General features: G+C 33.5%; 1 protein-coding gene across 6 annotated transcripts in view; it reads left to right on the forward strand.

Annotated features, from left to right (window-relative positions):
• The window catches only part of EYA4 (EYA transcriptional coactivator and phosphatase 4), a 253,569-nt gene that overhangs the window by 193,794 nt on the left and 41,849 nt on the right, over positions 1-17,926 (forward strand). For 2 of the 6 annotated variants that reach the window (XM_054569991.1, XM_054569990.1), the window contains 7 exons: positions 459-527; positions 6,922-6,996; positions 9,104-9,196; positions 13,579-13,645; positions 14,720-14,862; positions 15,007-15,150; positions 16,826-16,905. In XM_054569991.1, the coding sequence (XP_054425966.1) occupies positions 459-527; positions 6,922-6,996; positions 9,104-9,196; positions 13,579-13,645; positions 14,720-14,862; positions 15,007-15,150; positions 16,826-16,905 (671 nt within the window). The remainder of the gene's footprint in view (positions 1-458; positions 528-6,921; positions 6,997-9,103; positions 9,197-13,578; positions 13,646-14,719; positions 14,863-15,006; positions 15,151-16,825; positions 16,906-17,926) is intronic. The other 4 variants (XM_054569992.1, XM_054569993.1, XM_054569994.1 and 1 more) reach the window with 2 other exon arrangements.

The following is a 17,926-nucleotide window of genomic DNA, read 5'->3' on the forward strand; positions in this document are numbered from 1 at the left end:
TATCTTTTATAAAGTTGTGTGCATTGCAACTTGCCTGTATTGAATAATGTTTTACACCAAACCCTTTGTAGATTAACATTTTTCTTGTTTATGATTTTTTTTGTCTCTAAACATGCATCTGTAGTTTCAGCTAATTAATTATGAGGTTGCAAATTTATAAGATTGTTTAGTGATGACTTCTGGAGTAAAAACATTAATGTTTAAATCTTAGCTTGTTATGAATAATAAGATTTTTAAAGAACCCATGCATTCTGGGATCAGACCTTGGTGTTCACTAATCATCATGTGTACTTATTTAACTGAACTAAAACAGGCCTGATGAACTAAAATGTAAAAGTCATACCATGCAGTTATAATTTTTGGCCAAAAGGTCAGGAACCAGGGCAAGCATTGAAGACTATTCATGTACACTGAGCAGGCATTCAGACAATGAACCCTTATACTGTTCCTGTTCTCAGGGGACAACATGACTGTTTTAAACACTGCAGACTGGTTGCTGAGTTGCAACACCCCCTCTTCTGCAACAAGTATGAGAGATGATGGTACACTGCATGTGTTTGGGTGTGTGGATTTGCCCTTCTGGTTTGCTTTCTGTTGCTATTTGTCTGTTTGCACCCTTTTTTTCCTGTGTCCAGTACTTGTAAAAAAAAAATGAAGAAATGAACATGTCTTTTAGTTGTTTATTGGTAACAGTTGGCTATGGTTTTCATATCAACTAGTACTCTCATTTAGATTCTTAAAATCAGTCGTATTCTTTTCTTAGATTTTTCATAATTTTGCAAAAATGGGTGCTTTTATTATTTTTCTACCTACATATCAATTTATTAAGTGGGTAATTGAGCACAACAGTTGTGTCAGTCAGAACATTTGAAGCAGATTGTGCATACATACATATAAACTCAATTATCTTTATATCCTATAAATTTTCATAATTTAAATTAACTTTTTAACATGGCAAAACATATTAGAGACTTTATTAAATATTCCAGTTAAAGTACTTAAAGTAACAGAAATATTTAAAATCCTATCATTAAAAAAATCATCAGTGATGAGAGTGTATATTTAAAGTTATAAATTAATATTGCCTTATAATGTTTTGGACTATAGATATTTACTACATTCATATACGCAATATATATTAAAGTATAAACATACTTTTCCTAAATCAAAAGTTAATACACTATCAAAATTAAAAAATAAAAACAAAACCATAACACTATGGTGGAACCACCCAATTTTAAGATTAAAAAGAAGAGCTCACAACCTGTCAGAAATGTGCATCTCAAGCCAGCAGTATGAGTACGCACAGTTTGCCTGGACCTTGTTTATATTAGAATACATGACCTGCAAATGGAGAACACTCCATTATGCCCTTTACTTATATACTTATAGTTTTAGTTTCAAAAAATTGTTAATTCCAATTCCACACTTAACATATACATAGCCGGAATTTAGTTCCTCTTAATTCTAATTCATGAGTCTTTTGCTGTAATGAGCCAGATAGTAAAGAGTTTAGGTTTTACAGGTCCCACTGCCTGTCTCCACTACTCAGGAATGCCGTCATAACCCGAAGGCAGCCATAGCCAACACACAAACGAATCAATGTGTTAAGTTCCAATAAAACTCTACGTAGAGACCTAGAAATTTAAATTGTATATCATTTTTCAATTGTCACAAACTATTCCACCTTAGATCACTTTTAAAAAACCTTTAAGATGTAAAAAACATTTCTAGTTCACTGGCTATTGTTCTGTTCTAAAGTAGCATTACTACAACACAGGCAACTTTACGATAGTAAGTATGTATGGTGAATATTTAGTAATTTATATCTAATCTTAACCAGAAACATTTTTATGAGTGTTACGCATCAAGTTTTTCTGGTTCTTAACGCTAAGCATCCGGTGGTCACATGGGAAGAACAAGGACTTGTGTGTCAGGAGGACCCTGACTCTGCATCTCAGCCCTACACTTACTACCTGTGTCAGCTGGGACAAGTTACCAGACCTTTCTGAGCTTCAATTTCTGTCCATAAAAGAAGCTTAATAACGCTTCCATGGCAAGGATTTTTGTCTTAAATTAGATAATGTATGTAAGCTGCTTGGTAATAAATACCAGCATATTTCCTTCTTTAATTAATAATTTAATAATAATTAGGCAACAAAATCTTGAGGAAAATGAAAACACGCACTATGTTAAAATACTCTCTAATGTTTGGTCAGGTAATCAATTCTTCTGCATTTAGACTATGCAGAAAACAAGCTTTAGTAACAAAACATTAAGTATACTTAATTTTTTTGTCCTCACCAAAGGACATGTTTTTATTGCTTCTTTTTTTTTTTTTTTTTTTTTTTTTTTTGAGAAGGAGGAAGGGGAAGAGAGCAACTTCGATGTGAGAGAGAAACACTGATCAGTGACCTCTCATAGGCTTCCTACCTGGGGATCGGACCCACAACCCAGGCATATGCCCTAATTGGCGATTGAAATTGCAGTGTTATGGTGTGTGGGACAATGCTTCAACCAACTGAGCCACACTGGCCAGGGCTATACTTTGATTATTAATGATATAGTATTGGTGGCATATTGCTATGAAATTTTTAATGAATTTTAATTTTTTATGTCAGGTATTTATAATACAAGCTAAGCATTTGGTGCATAATCCTGCCAATTGAAAACAAACCTGTTTATTTTTAATCCTGGGTTTTATTTTGCTCTGAGATCATTATGTAAAATTATTATAATAAAAAACCCAAAACTAATTTAGTGTATTTTTAAGAATATTACATTAATTTTGAGATTTTCAAAAATGTAATTTTAATTATATCATTTATACTGATATAAATGAGTTGATAGAATTATTAATAACCTACCACACTACATTGGGGCTGTTTAGCTATATTATATTCTTACTTTAATTTGATATCACCTTAATCCTAGTTATTTAATTACATTTGCTGATTTATATTTCGGTACCTAGATTTTCCTTTAAAATATTTATCACTTATAAAATTGTTAAAATATAGAGCTATTAATAAGAATAGAGTAAATGTAATCATACCTTAGCATTTAGATCAGTGATCAACAAGCTTTTTCTGTAAAGGGTGAGATAGTAAATATTTTTAGCTTTACAGTCCATATGGTCTCTGTTGTAACTGTACAACTTGGCTATTGTTGTGCAAAAGCAGCCATAGACAATATGTGAATGATTGAACTTGGTTGTGTTCAAATAAAACTTGATATATGAACACTGAAATTTGAATTTTATAAAATTTTACATCACAAAAGTATTATTATTCTTTTGATATTTTCAACTATTTTAAAATGTAAAAGTCACGGCTTTTGTAGAGTACAGGAATTATTAGTTAAGATTACATATACCTGGGTGTCTCTTTCTTAAGAATAGCATCCTAAAGTTTACTTTATTGTCCAAATACATTGGTAATCACTAATGTAGTCCAATGATGTATGTACTGTATTCTCAAAGAAATACCAATAAAAGCCCTAGAAGCTCCAAAGAAAAAATGTAAAAGTCATTCTTAGCTCATAGGCTATTCAAAAACAGGCCACGAGACAGATTTGGCACATAGGTAATAGTTTGCCAACCGCTGATATAGACATATATATATGTTATAGGTGAAGCATGCATACTTCATATATATGCATATTCATGCATGTGAATACATGCCAATTATATGAAAGTTACTTCCAGATATAGGAAAGATTCTACTTTGCTTAATGGTGTCAGATTTATGATTAGTTACACTTTATAAACAAAAATACTTCAATCTATTGGGAATACTTAGGATAAGGTCTAAAAGTGAACTTTTACTTTCTCAATTAAAAAGTGGCAAGTTCCAATTATATGCCAGGCTCTGCGCTAGGAAATGGAAACCCAATGACCTGTAGGACACAGTACTGGCCATCAAGGGACCAAAAGTCCAGCTGTGGAAAAGGGACGAGAAAATAATGAGAACATAATGTTTTCAAGGTGGGTGCACAATAGAGGGAGGGAATACTTGATTCTACATGAAAATTAAGAAAATACTTGAAAGTGATTTGGGGGAACCAAAATCAGATATAGATATTCTGATCAGGTTTATGGTGTTTTCTTTGCAAGGGTGGGCAAAAGTAGGTTAATAATAATAACAAATACAATAATTAACAAATAAGAATGTAAGAGTAAACTCTGTGTTTTGCGTACACGCAACTGTAAACCTACTTTTGCCCAACCTTGTATTTAAAATCAATATATCATGGAAAGGATCTTCCAGAATATTTACTATATCGATGATTGACTCGCATATGAAGAATTTGTTTCTGAATATTATATACATGTGCAGTAGAGCTACTAGCTGTTGTGGCCCTGTACTTTTTAGATTTGCTTTTTGGAATGAGAGCCATAAATTGCTTCATCAAATTATTTCACAAAATTCAGTACTTTATGGATATTTAGGAATGAAATATAACTTGGAGCTCATAGGTTTTTGAGTGAATATACTGATTTAGAGAAATGTAAATCATTGGCTGTAGTGACTGTTAAAACTGGCAGGTAATACTTACTGTTCCCTTGTAGTAGTGTAAGTTGTATCCTTCGTTACCTAACTCTTTCTGAAAGTCTTTGTAGAACCTCAGCTGTCAAAAGTTGCTACGATTACTGTTGTGTTTCAGAAAGGAGTATATTTGGAATTACATATATATATACTCTTTTAAGTGGACACCAGTTTAAATTCAGATTCCTGAATATGAAATATAAAATGTAAATTACTTAGGTCACTTCTTTCAAAGATTAAGCCTGCTATTGCAACAAATGAACATGAACATTGTTATGACACTAAAACAGACTTTCCCCAAAAACTATACACAATAATGTTATACTTGAGTTCTAAAGAAAAACTGAAAGGACAAGATTAAATTTGCTTTGAAAATGTTTGTATGAGGGTAGGGATGAAGGTTGAGATTTGAAGAGAGGAAGTCAGTGATTTAGCAGCCATAGCTGGCACCTGACAGTAACCCCATACAATCTTGATTTAGTCTGTAAATTATTTTTTAAAGTAAAAAAAAATCCAGTATATTAATTTCACCCTTTAAAAAATGATTTGACTCTGATAGAAACATCGAAATTGTTCTTGAGTTACTAGTGGGGAGGGAGACCAGGAAATTTAGGTTTTCTTGAAGTAGTGTTTCTGACAGAGGGCTGTATATAGTATATAGTTTTTTTTTTTTATTTTACTTTTATGGAAATGAACCCTTATATTGAGCATTTAGAAAAGTACCGAACTCATTAACCTAGAACATTACAATATAATTGCTGGTTTTGAAATCAAAACATTTGTAGGTTTGAATTTTGTTGAAAATATGACACTTTTCTCCTATAGGAGCTTATTGTTACCATTATAGCATGTAATGATGTCAATACTGCCCTCAAAATTAAAGTCCCATTTAACTTCTGTGTTATATTAACAAATATAAAATACAATTTGAAAAAATTCATTGAAACATGGCATAAATACACACTGGTAACCATTTGAAATGAGGGTTTTTATGAGGTTTAGAAAATAGTAAGATGCATAAAATGGATGACTATCTTTCCAATGGTGCCTCGCACTTAATTAAAAAAACTTTGCTACCCTATAAAAGTATATAATAAATATAACAAAGTAGGAAACAATAGGAAGACAAAAGCAAATGGAATTCATTTTAAATATATTTAGACCTTTGATGAAATTAACATCCATTTTTCAAGTTTTAGCTCTATTATAATGTTTACTTTGTATTAGTTACTTGTTTTATAAATATTCAGATACTTCTTTATATTCTAACACCCTTTTAATAAATCAACTAATCATGTAAAGAATGCCCGCATCAATTTTCTACCTGAGTTTTCTGTTCCCCCCAAAAACAAATTATTATTAACAAATATCACTGTCTGTCTTTATAAAGTCAAACCAGAATAACTTTGCATCTTACCTGGAGTTCAAGAAATGTGTTGATGTTCACCTAATGTGAAAACAATTGATTTTCTGTAGCAGCATAATTAATTTCCCTCTGTTCCCTCTTGTTTTCCTTTTACCTGCATATGAAAAATAAAGTTGCATTAATGTGTAGCTTTTTTTCTCCAAATGTTGAATTATTCATTCGTTGAATGATCACTTTAAAATTCATGCATTTTAGTATACAGAACACATCTTGATATTTATGCTTTTCTTCATATATTTTCTAGGGATAACTTTTCTGAGTAAAGTGAATCTTCGTCTTTGACTAAATGCAGACCTTTAAAATGTTAATAAGGTGTTTTCACTACAATGAACACAACCAGAAACTCTCACCCATCCTTTTCTTCCTTCTGTTTTTGACCACCTGGAACTTTCAAATTGAGATTATAATCAACATCAATACTATCTTTCTGAAATCAAGTCTCAAGGTTGCTATTCAAAGTATATAACAAAACATAATGTCTTTATGTCTAGCTTCTAGGCCATTTTTTTAGGCATAGGTCCCATTGTGCTCCCCTCCAGCCAATGCACAAGTGACCTATATATTACTATTAACATTAATAAATATATTTTACAATAGCATTCATAGGTTTAGGTAAGTTTACATAGGAATTTGGCCACAATTAGAATTTGGAAGTTCTGAGAACCTTTCCCTTGCCTTGGTTTTGCTGAAGGCTTTGAAATGCGTCTTTTCGTCATACATGTCAGGAGTAAAATGTGGACACTGCATTACAGAGTGCCTTTCCAGGGGTGTCCAACCTGTGGCCCATGGGCCACATCTGGCTCAAGACGGCTAGGGATGCGGCCTGACACAAAATCGTAAATTTACTTAAAACATTGTGAGATTTTTCTGTGATTACATGTTACAGTGTATTTAATGTGTGGCCCAGAGACGCCAAAAGGTTGGACACCCCTGCTTATGCCCATCTCGATCGCACCCCGGATCATCTTTATATGGATACAGATGGAAGGAATTCATGGTTATTCAGTGCTGCCTGCAAAGGTCGTATGTTGAGTTTGGATTCTGAAATTGCACTTCAAATTCTGCCCTTACAAGTTCTGTGATTATGGGCACGTTATTTAACCTCTTTGTGCCTCTTTGTTTCCTCATCTGAAAAATGATGATAGTATTACCTACCTCATATGATTGTCATGAGCAGTTAATGAGTTAATATAATATCTATAAAGCCCAGCAAGAGCACCTGGATTGTATTGTTCCTTTTAAGTGTGTGCTATTATTATCTGCTTTCAAACTTGCTACTTCTTGTCGTCTTTTAAAATACTTCATGAGGAAGAAATAGCATACTTTATTAGCCTATTCCCAGATTTTGCAGTTTTCCTTACTAACAAAGTGTGCCTAATTACTTCATCTATGAAATAACTCCATTCTTATCACTCTCTGAGCCATTATAAAGAGTTACTATCATGAACATAAGCCATCTTCATACCTGAAGACTGCCTATTGTGGAGAGATCATGGATTTAGAGCTGAAGACCTGTGTTCAGATCTTAGCTCTCTCATCTCCTGTAGTGGAAAAGTCACTCAGCCTTCACAAATGTTAGTTCCCTCACATACAAAATAGACACGGTGGTTCACATTGATGGTTGTTTTAAGGATTAGTTAAACGTAAATAACCTAGCACATGGTAAGCCCTCCATAAATAATTATGTAGTAGTAAATAAATTTGTAGTGGTAAATTTAAACAGTAATTAGCTCTAAGCATAATGTGGATTACTATACAAATTACCACTAAAAAGTAGTAACCACAATTTATTACTTACCATTATATAAGAAAGCAGATATTGCTCCTCAGAGTATTGTTGCTATCATAAAAGTGGTCAACCTTCAATTTCCCTTTTGCTAGGAGAAGGAATCCGAGTCTCTTGACTCCCTCTTTCCAACCTGTTATAGTTCTTGGAATCTTCCAGCAAATCTTCATGACATTATCGAATCATGGGTACTAAATTAACCCCAGAGCTCACAAAGGGAGGGTCCAGAAAATTTTGTTCATACGGAAAGAGAGCGTAACCTTTACTGCATGTTTCTCCACTAATTAGTCACTTTTCTAACAGAGTGACCTCGCTGACATGTTTGGTTGGTGGGCACACTCTGACCCACCGCTCTTTGTCATGTTTGTTCATGGTTGGCTAGCCTTTGGCTTTCTTCTTTAAAGTTTTCTGCTTGCTTCTAAGTGACTTAACTGTGTCAGTCCAGGCAACATAAGAGGTGTTAAGTAGAAAATAATTCAGTTTATTCCCTTGCTACTGTGATATATGCAGCAGAGCTTTGTCCACAAAGGGAAAATATGGTGTGACAAACTGAGTAGAGGCTTTTTCACTGCTCCCTTCCGCCCACTCACATAGAAAAATGACAATAATCTGTGCCAGGCCACATCACTGCCAAGTGAGGATTTTGCTAAAATATACCGCCTCAAAGTAGAAATAACATATTAAAGAGTTTTCAAAAAATATACTTATTACTGTAGAAATTATCTCTTATTCTAGATTTCTCTCTATAACTCATTAGACATCATTATGCCATTAAAATAAAACGCCCAACCCCTCATGTATAGGTCTTTAGTCTCTTTTAAAAGCAAAAATTTATTCAGTGCCTCATTTTTCACCCATTACATGAATATGCCCATGGTTTCTATATTTTAATATGTCTCCATTGTACTCTTATGCTCTCCTTTTTTTTAAAAAAATCTTCTTGAAAAGAATAAACTATAAGCTAGTACATCTCTTTGTTGTGTTTTGGATCAGACGTCCTGAAGGCTGACTGATGGTTCCTTTTCTTTTTGTCTTTTGACTATAATGTCAGAATGTGCTTTAGGTGAGTTCCAAAAGCGAAGTGTGTAGTGCTGTTTCAACTTTTTAAGGTTGGCTGCTTTTAAAAGCCGGATTCAAGAGAACTAGCTTAGCCAGGGGATTTTTAGATTAAATTCTCTACAAATGCATGTCCATTTAGGAGCTAAATTAACAAAATTCTCCTCATCGACTTCTCAAGTTCTCTCTTGCATGCCCATGGTAGCTAGAAAAATCACTAGTAGAATAGTCAGCATCTTTGATATCAATTTAGAAATAAAACTCACATGTACTTATTCTTCTACGTAGTGTCTCTCCTTGCAGTCAAAACAGAGCCTTTGAACAGCAGTGAAACCACAACCACGACTGGAGATGGAGCGCTTGACACTTTTACTGGGTCAGGTAAAGCCTTAAGCTCGTGTGTTGTTGTTACCTACACATACTTCTCCTAGTGAGTAAGCAGCATAAACACCAAAGCTGTTAGAACTTGGGTTTTTATAAATTTAACAATGAATTTACTTTTTTGAGAATTGATTGTCATAAAATTATGCATTTTTAAAAATTATATGTGGAATCATTTTGCTACATTTTTTTAGTTGACAGCAAAACAATCCCCCTGACTTTCTTAGAAATTAGCAGAGCTGGCTTCCTTCATGATTGTTTTACACAGTGTTTAATTTAATTATTAGGTTGTAATAGCTGACTTTATTCCGTCATCTTGCTCATTTAAGTGACATGAAAAACTGCCTTTTTTCCAACATTCGAGATGTAAAATTATCCATTTGATTCCTCCTAAATAACCTTGTTTCCTCTCTGGGTTTAAAAAGTCCTCCTGTGTAAGCAGCTGAGTGACAAGTCTCAAAGGTTAACAGGCTGCAGGAGAGCACATGCTGGTTGCATTAGAACCCAGACTCTGAGAGCACCACTTTCAGTCAAACGGTTCAAAGAGAACAATAGCATGTCTTTAACATCAATCCTTTTTAAATAGAAATACCTGATAACTCCCAGGTGGGCACAGAGGGCACGCATTAAATTGACTTAAAGTTACAATATTTTATTTGGTTTATTATCTGGTGAAAGGATTCTTTTTTTTTTAATGTGAGGAGGAATGTATATAACAGAAAGATGAACATTAAACCTAAGGAAGTATTTGCGGTAATTAAATCGTGATTCTATTATTCTATGTGATTTTACATTTATCCACATTCTCACGTGCAAGGATTTTATGTGGGTAAGCTTCATGTAAGGAGTTGAGGTACTATAATTGGGGTACAATAAAACATTCATCAGTAAAAAAAATAGTTGAGGTATATCCTTGAGGATAATGTCATTATAGCATATATTGGATTTTTATAGATACAGATGATCCCGTCTCATGACATCACACTGATTGGGAGCATTTGTCATGTACTCACATAACTATTAGTACTCCAAACAGAAAGAAATGATACGGCATACACTCTCCATAGAGATTCATATGCTCTATTCTACGTTTTTTTCTAGCAATTCACTTTCCTCCCAAGAGATAAATAGGTAACAACTAACTCCTGCATTCTTTATTACTTACCATAACCCATGTAAACTTTCAACAAAGTAAATGCATGTAAATATATTTTTAAGGAAAAGAATGGAATTAGTAATTGCTGGTATACTTAAATAGTATATCACAAGTTAATTGAAAGCTAAATGACAGAATTATAAAATGTTAGCCCCAGAAGGAATTTTAGAGATCTCTGATTCATTTTAAAGGCAAGAATACTGAGGCACTGAGAAGTTACAGGTGGTTGAGGCCATACAGTCAAAGCTTCACAGCTGGTCACTGGTATGAATAGTCTAGAACAGTATTCTAGTCTGTTCAGGAGTCCTTCCAATAAAAGGGAAAATGTAAAGATGGAAAAAGGAATAGATGTGAACAGTCATTCTCTCTGAAATTCACTCATTTTTTTTCACAAATAGTTTAATAGTTCTCTTTTAAGAATTATCTAGGACTATGCTGTCCAATAAAGTAGCCACCAACCATATGTGGCTATTTAAGTCTAAATTAATTAATTTTGGTACAAGTAAAAAATATTTTCTAGTCACAGTCACATTTCCTGTGTATAACAGCTGAATTTTTTAGTGGCTTTCATATTAGACAACTCAAATATAGAACATTTCTAACACCATGGACCAAGCTCTTTAGGACAACAGTGATCTAAGTCAACAAGTCTCAAAAGCAGCAACATTTAAAAGTTGGCTCATTTCTTATTGTGGGGTCGTTGTCCTCTGCATTGTAACATGTTTAGCAGCATCCCTATCATCTCTACCAAGATGACAGTAGCACCCTCCAGCTAGAACAAGCACAAAGGTCTCCAGATATTTTAAACGTTCCCTGACAAGCAAAACACCTACTCATTCTTCAACCTCACACCTACCTCTCCCCTATTGAGAGTCACTGATCTAAGGGGCCACGATAATAAGAATAAAACATTAAAATCACTTGACATCACATTCTGAGAATCTGATTATGTTTTTAAAAATTGTTGTTTTAATTAATTTTCAGGAAATTTTGAAGACAAGCAATTTTGCTTACTTTTATAGGCAGAAATCATGGAGCATAATGAGTTCAGTGCTTTGGGAATGTCTCTAGATTAGTTAAAGGACAATGAGGAATAAAAGGAAGGTCTTGATGGTTTTCCAGGAATCACACTGGAGATTAGGCTGCCTGTGTAGCAATTATCTTTACTTTGCTCAGCATTGTCTCAACTCACTTCAGTTAAATTTTATTTTTGTTATCAGTTATGTGCAGATTTATATTAGAATAAAATGTAAAAATTTTAGTTAAGAAGCATAAACTCTACAAGTTTTATGTGGCCATTCTAGTTTTCTGAGCCATAGGTTTTATATTCTATTTAGAAAATGAACATATAGATATTAAAATGAAAGTATTAAGGTTGAACCTTCATCCTATTATCGGTGCATTACTCTAATAATTTCTAGATTCATTCATTAGAGGAAAAAAGCAGTCTATACATTCATATTTGTGTTTACATATATGGACTTTTTCTGAAATAAGTTTGCTCTTTGGCTAATTTAATAAAAGCTACTATGGTGAATGTGTCTTTTCATTATTTGCTGTGTCTTGAAAAAGCCTTGTGTTCTACAATCTTGAAAATAGCTGATTAGTATAGTCCAAGTCTTGAGTGTGCCAAAGTGAAGTTTTATAAAAAAAGACAAGAAAATGTGGAATTAAGCCTCATTTAACTATATTTTGGATAAACAGAGTACTCACTATTGTGATATTAATGAATCAGATTGAATTTCCTGTGGAATAACACTATTGATATTATATTTAGTATCCATGGTGTGGTAAAAATAAAAAGAGTTGGTTCTCATTGAGTTGATTTGAAAGTTTTAAACATTTTTTGAATTTTTAATAAATAAGTAGAAAATTAATGGTTCATTGGTCAATTTTCAAATATATATAGCAAGTTCACTTAAATAATGGCTGCTGAAAATATTTAGAACACCTTAGTCATATTTAATGATTTACAAAATTAATTCTTCACATTCTTAAAAACATACTTTCTGAACTGTTGCTATGAAAACTATAATATACTTTCATACTCAGGGTTTACAGGCCAAATAGCATTTTAAATACATTAAATTCTACCTGTTTATGAAGCAATAGATCATAAAGGTACTTACTAGCATTTTGATATAGAAAAATCTCATGTTTCATAAAATAGTTAGCAACCTAAACCTATTTGTCACTTTTACAATTCTCAAAGTTTAGCTCCAGAGTTATTATGAACAACTTAGAAAGGACATAGCACTTTGAAGTATAACTATGATTGATTAGACGAAACTAATTCCAGCACTGCGTTGTGTACTACTTTAATCTTTTTGAAAAGTGAATGAACAGCAGATGGCCTAATAAAGACACTCTGTGTGCCTGCCCGGTATGGACTGGCTCTGAGGGGACCACCTCAACACTTTAGAGCCCATATATTTGCAATACATCCATCTTAGTGAAGGCAGATGGTTAAAGGAAAGAGTAACTTCCAAACTTGGATATGTTCCAGCTTGCGGCTGCATGTTTTGATGAAATATTAATAGGACCCAAATTTCACCTTTATGTTCTTCTCAAAAAAGTTCTGTCTCTGTTAGTTCAAAATATTTTTTGTAAATAAGACTGATACTGCATTTTGCAGTCACGTTTTTTTAAAGGGTTGCATTATCACCCATGCCTCAATTATTACTAGAATATTCTGGGCTCTGAATTCTTAATTACTCATCTGATTGGTAAAAGTAAGAAAACAGAAAATGATAGCATTTGACAATTTGAATATGAAGGTTGGAAGATCACATTTTTCTTAATTTTTGTTGTAATTCTAGTAGAATAAATACAGATGAAGGGCACTATATTGCCATCATAATTAGAATTTAAAACATGAAGTTTGTGAATTTTAAAAATTTTGTATCATGAAAGAGTAATCAAAGACACTTATTCATAGCATATTAATACATAAGAGGATGCTACTAATTTGAGAAAATGGAAGAATGATGGAGAGGAATGATTTTTAAGAATTTATTGCTTGCTCTTAGAATAAACTTGAAGTGGTTCAATTGGAATAAAATGTTTGGGCATCTGTTTCTGTTTAGAAAATGAATTCGCATTTTGAAAATCACTGAATTTTTAGAAACATTTTTAACATGGTAATTTTTTAAAATTGGTTTTGTATACTGTAGTGAAAGATATTTATGAAGCAACCTTTCTGCACTTCTTTTTGTGTGTCTTACAGTAATAACAAGTAGTGGCTACAGTCCCAGATCAGCACATCAATATTCCTCACAGCTCTATCCTTCCAAGTAAGTGGTCAGTAGATTCTTTCTCATTTGTTAGAATAATTGTCCAGGAGTATCTTTATTAACCTGTATTCACAACAACTTTAAATTGGGATACATTTATGTATATAAATGTGTTATAGGTAGATACTTGGTTAGATTAATTGGATATATACATATCCTGTACAAATCTAGAAATACAGATATACTCACTTTTATCTGGACAATTCGCTTAATTTGGGATATTTATGTATTGAGGAAAGCATCGAGATCAAAACAGAACACAGTGATTTATTTTAATGAAAATTCTAAAATGCTGACTCCTTTAAAGCAAATCTAAAAGGATTACATTTTATTCAAACATCACTTGATAATGTGTTCCATCATTACGGTATTTTATTGGATTTCAAGTCCTAATAAACATATTTTTGAAGACTGTGCTCTATTATTTTTATAACTAATGCAGTCAACTTACTGAGGACAGTTATTTTCTGTAGCAGCTAATGTCTGTCCTTAAGAATAAGCAGGGGATTGGATGTCCCTTTGGGAACATTCTCTAAAATGTGGCATGATAAAGGGAATGGTATTCGATTTCTTTTCAGGAAGCTACCTATTTTATTTTTTTAAAGATTTTTTAGTTCTTGATAGAAAATTTTTGGTAGGGTTTTTCATAACTTTTGTAGTCATTGCATATCATTAGGTCACTCACATTAACTGGAAATATGCTCACAAACATATTGATTAATTGGCCTGTGCTCCATTTTCCTCATTTACATATTAATTAGAATGCTATATCTGGTCTAAACAAGAACTACAGATGTGGAAAAACACTTCAGATATAATATCTAAACCAAATTTCTCTTACAGGGATTTATAGACTTAGGGAGTTTAAATTATTTGTCCAAGGTCAGTCAACTGGTTTGTAGCAGAGTCTGGGCTCCTGACATTGATTCATGTCCTTTCCTATATTGTTAAAATTATATTGTGGATAAAGAAGAGGATTACTTCCTGGCTATTATAAGGTTTCACTGAATCTAAGCTGTCTGAATTAATATGCAGTCTTTGTTGCCACAGTAATGCTATTTTTCTGATATTTAGGCCCTATCCACACATTCTTTCTACACCAGCAGCTCAAACAATGTCTGCCTATGCAGGCCAGACTCAGTATTCGGGAATGCAGCAGCCGGCCGTCTACACAGCCTACTCACAGACAGGACAGCCCTACAGCCTGCCCACTTACGGTATTTCACACCTTCTCTCCTCTCCTTCTTTGGTTATAAGCAGGTAATCCTGCTGGTTAGTAGTTGTATACTCTAATGTAAGATACAACTCAGAAGTGAGATCATTTAGTAATTAAGTGGTTTGCACATGCATTTTCCAAACAGACTTGGGTGTGATGTTGCCAGGCATCAAGACCGAGAGTGGACTCCCACAAACTCAGTCTCCGTTACAGAGTGGGTGCCTCAGTTACAGCCCAGGGTTCTCCACCCCACAGCCAGGCCAGGCACCTTATTCTTACCAGATGCCAGGTAAGTAGCCACACAGGAGACATGTTATGTGAGAATAAATTCTTTGAATAAGACTCCTTGGCTTCAGACTAGAATGACACAGTCATGAAGACAGTTTTAAACATCAGTCGTCTACTCACACGATTCCATCAGAGCAGAAACATGATGAAAAAAGTTGAGTACACATCAAGATATATGACCCATACCCAACTTAAATACTTAAGTTTAAGTTGCATAAAATTGGCAGTAAACTTGTTCCAGCAAAGCAACCTCCAAGCCAGTCACCATGCCAGCAGTCACATGTTTAGCATCTACTTAAGTGATTTCAAAGGTTCATGACCAAAACCACTATTTTCTTGTTAGAATTTGTTAAGTAGATAATGCTGTTTTAATTCCATTTAAAATTGAGTTAGCACTTTTTTAAGTCCCATTTATCACTGAGGACTTTTTTGTCCATTCCTAAAATACCTCTCCCCTACTGATACTACATTTCTTAATGGGAATACATACATAATTTGTACCACTACCCAAATCCTCCATATATGATCATTTCTTAAATCTCCTCTTGTTTTTGACTCCAGTTAAAAATTCTTTTTAAATCATTGTGTGTACTAATTACAGAAGAAAATCAGTGACATAATAAAAACATTAAAAGCTTGATCCTGTCATTTTGTCTATATTGTTATAGTCACAAATTCAGGGCTACATTAGCATATTTGAAGCAACTAGCATTGACATTTGAGTCAGCAGACTAAAATGAAATAATTCCTTAGACCTTTTGATCTGGAACAGCAGGGCAGGTCTCTCCTTCCCTAGAATGTAGGTAGAAACATGCTTGCATACATTCTACAGCCACAGTGAGCTGCACAGCTGCAGTAAGTGTGTGAAGGGCCATAAAAACATTTTCCTTTATTCCCCCAAATACTTTCAGATTGGACATTCCAGGTCAGGTCACTTTGTATTGATTGCATAATACTCTTTAGCCATTGATAAAATAATCAGCTATCTTAATAATTTTTCATTTTACTCCTTGTTAACAAGTACATTCCAAAAGAACACATATTTTTTAAAAATCTGCAAATTAATAGTTCCCTTGTTTTTACCCTAATTTTAAAAAAATCATTGAATAAATTTCTGACCCAATAGTAAATTCTGGCAGGCCATCAAATCTTAGAGTATTGAAGCATAAACCCTATTGAGTCTCAGCTCTAGGTCCGACCTAGCACTTTTTGTTCTAAGGAAAGGACAGAGTACCGTAAAGGCAGGGAGTTACAAGCATCAATTAATTCTAAGTGGGTTCTGTATATTGATCTCTTAAGCTAACACTGCCCAGATGTTTAACTCTGGTGATTTTTGTATGCAAATGCAGTTGCTATGACCACTTGAAAGTTCAGGAGTCTGGAAGTTCCAGTAGTCCGGAAGTAGTCTCGAACTGTGTATTTTATTCTGCGTGCTTCTGCACTTCTAGACACTTAACCCTTGAAGGTTAGCTTCAGTCATTGTTAAGACTGTTCTAGACATTATTTGCTGTTACAAGAGGGATAGAGTTAAGCGTATTTTCCTTATAAATCTCTCAGCATCAAATTTCACTGTCTTAGCAAAATTAAAAATATATTTATTTCATTGAATTTTGAAAAGTGAAATGTTTTTATTTTACACGAAGTACTTTAACATGCAATTTTTTATTTACCTGTAGGTTCTAGTTTTGCACCATCATCTACTATTTATGCAAATAATTCAGTTTCCAATTCAACAAATTTCAGCGGTTCACAACAGGTATAGTAGTTTTTTTGTACTTATGCTTTTTTTTAAATCTCTTTCTGGTTTTGGAAGAATAGTTTCAGGTTGCCATATAAGTGCATAATCTCCCAGAATTTGGGGGATAGATGTAATTCTACATATTTTAGGTTTCCTCTTTGCTAAAGTTTTACCCTCTAAGCATTTAAGCTGTGATTATTTTAATCATTTGGCATGGACTCACAAAATATATTGCATACTTTTCTATAACCTTAAACTAGTCATAATTTACTTTCAGACTAAACAAAATAAACATAATTTTATTTTTCTTGATAAATGTTTATGAACATCAATTGATTGAATTGTAATCAATAATTGGATTGTGCTATCAGTTTTAGTCCAAAGTATCATTTGTTACTAAAAAAAATTCCTCTTGGACTACTGTTGCCTTTCATTTTTTTTTAAATTTTCTAGGTAGAGTGAAAACACAAGAGAAAGAATTACTCTGTTCTACTTTGAGAGGATAAAAGATTCATAAAGGAAAGGAACGATTTATATCATAAAACAGATCCAATGCTCCTTGAATATTTAAATATAGTGGCTCCACTATAAAATCTAGCCTGTATTTTAGACTATGGACTGAATACCAATTTATTATTTTAGCAAATACTTACTAAATACTTATTCGATATTAGGAACTTAATGAAGGTGGGGGTGGGGTGGATCAGACCTGATTCCTACTTCATGGAGCTTACAGCCTACTGAGAGAAGCAGACAATAAACCAGTCAACACACAAGTAAACATATAATTAGAAAGCGTAAATAGAGAGAACAGGGTCCTATTAAAAATATTTTTAGAAATATAATCTGAGTAGGGGTGATTGTGTGGAAGGCCTTTCAATGGAACCACCATTTAGGCCAAGGCATCCAGGGGCCGGGTGACAAGTGAGGGCAAGGGTGTTTCAGGTAGAAAGCAGCATGTACCAGACCCCTGAGGGCTAACAAACTGGGTGTGTCTGTGGACAGAAAGCAGGCTGGAGCTTAGTTTGTACGTGAGGGT

The sequence above is a fragment of the Pteronotus mesoamericanus genome, unplaced genomic scaffold (genome assembly GCF_021234165.1).
Source record: "Pteronotus mesoamericanus isolate MK-2021 breed Mesoamerican mustached bat unplaced genomic scaffold, CSHL_Meso_final contig_20, whole genome shotgun sequence".
Classification (NCBI taxonomy): Eukaryota; Metazoa; Chordata; class Mammalia; order Chiroptera; family Mormoopidae; genus Pteronotus; species Pteronotus mesoamericanus.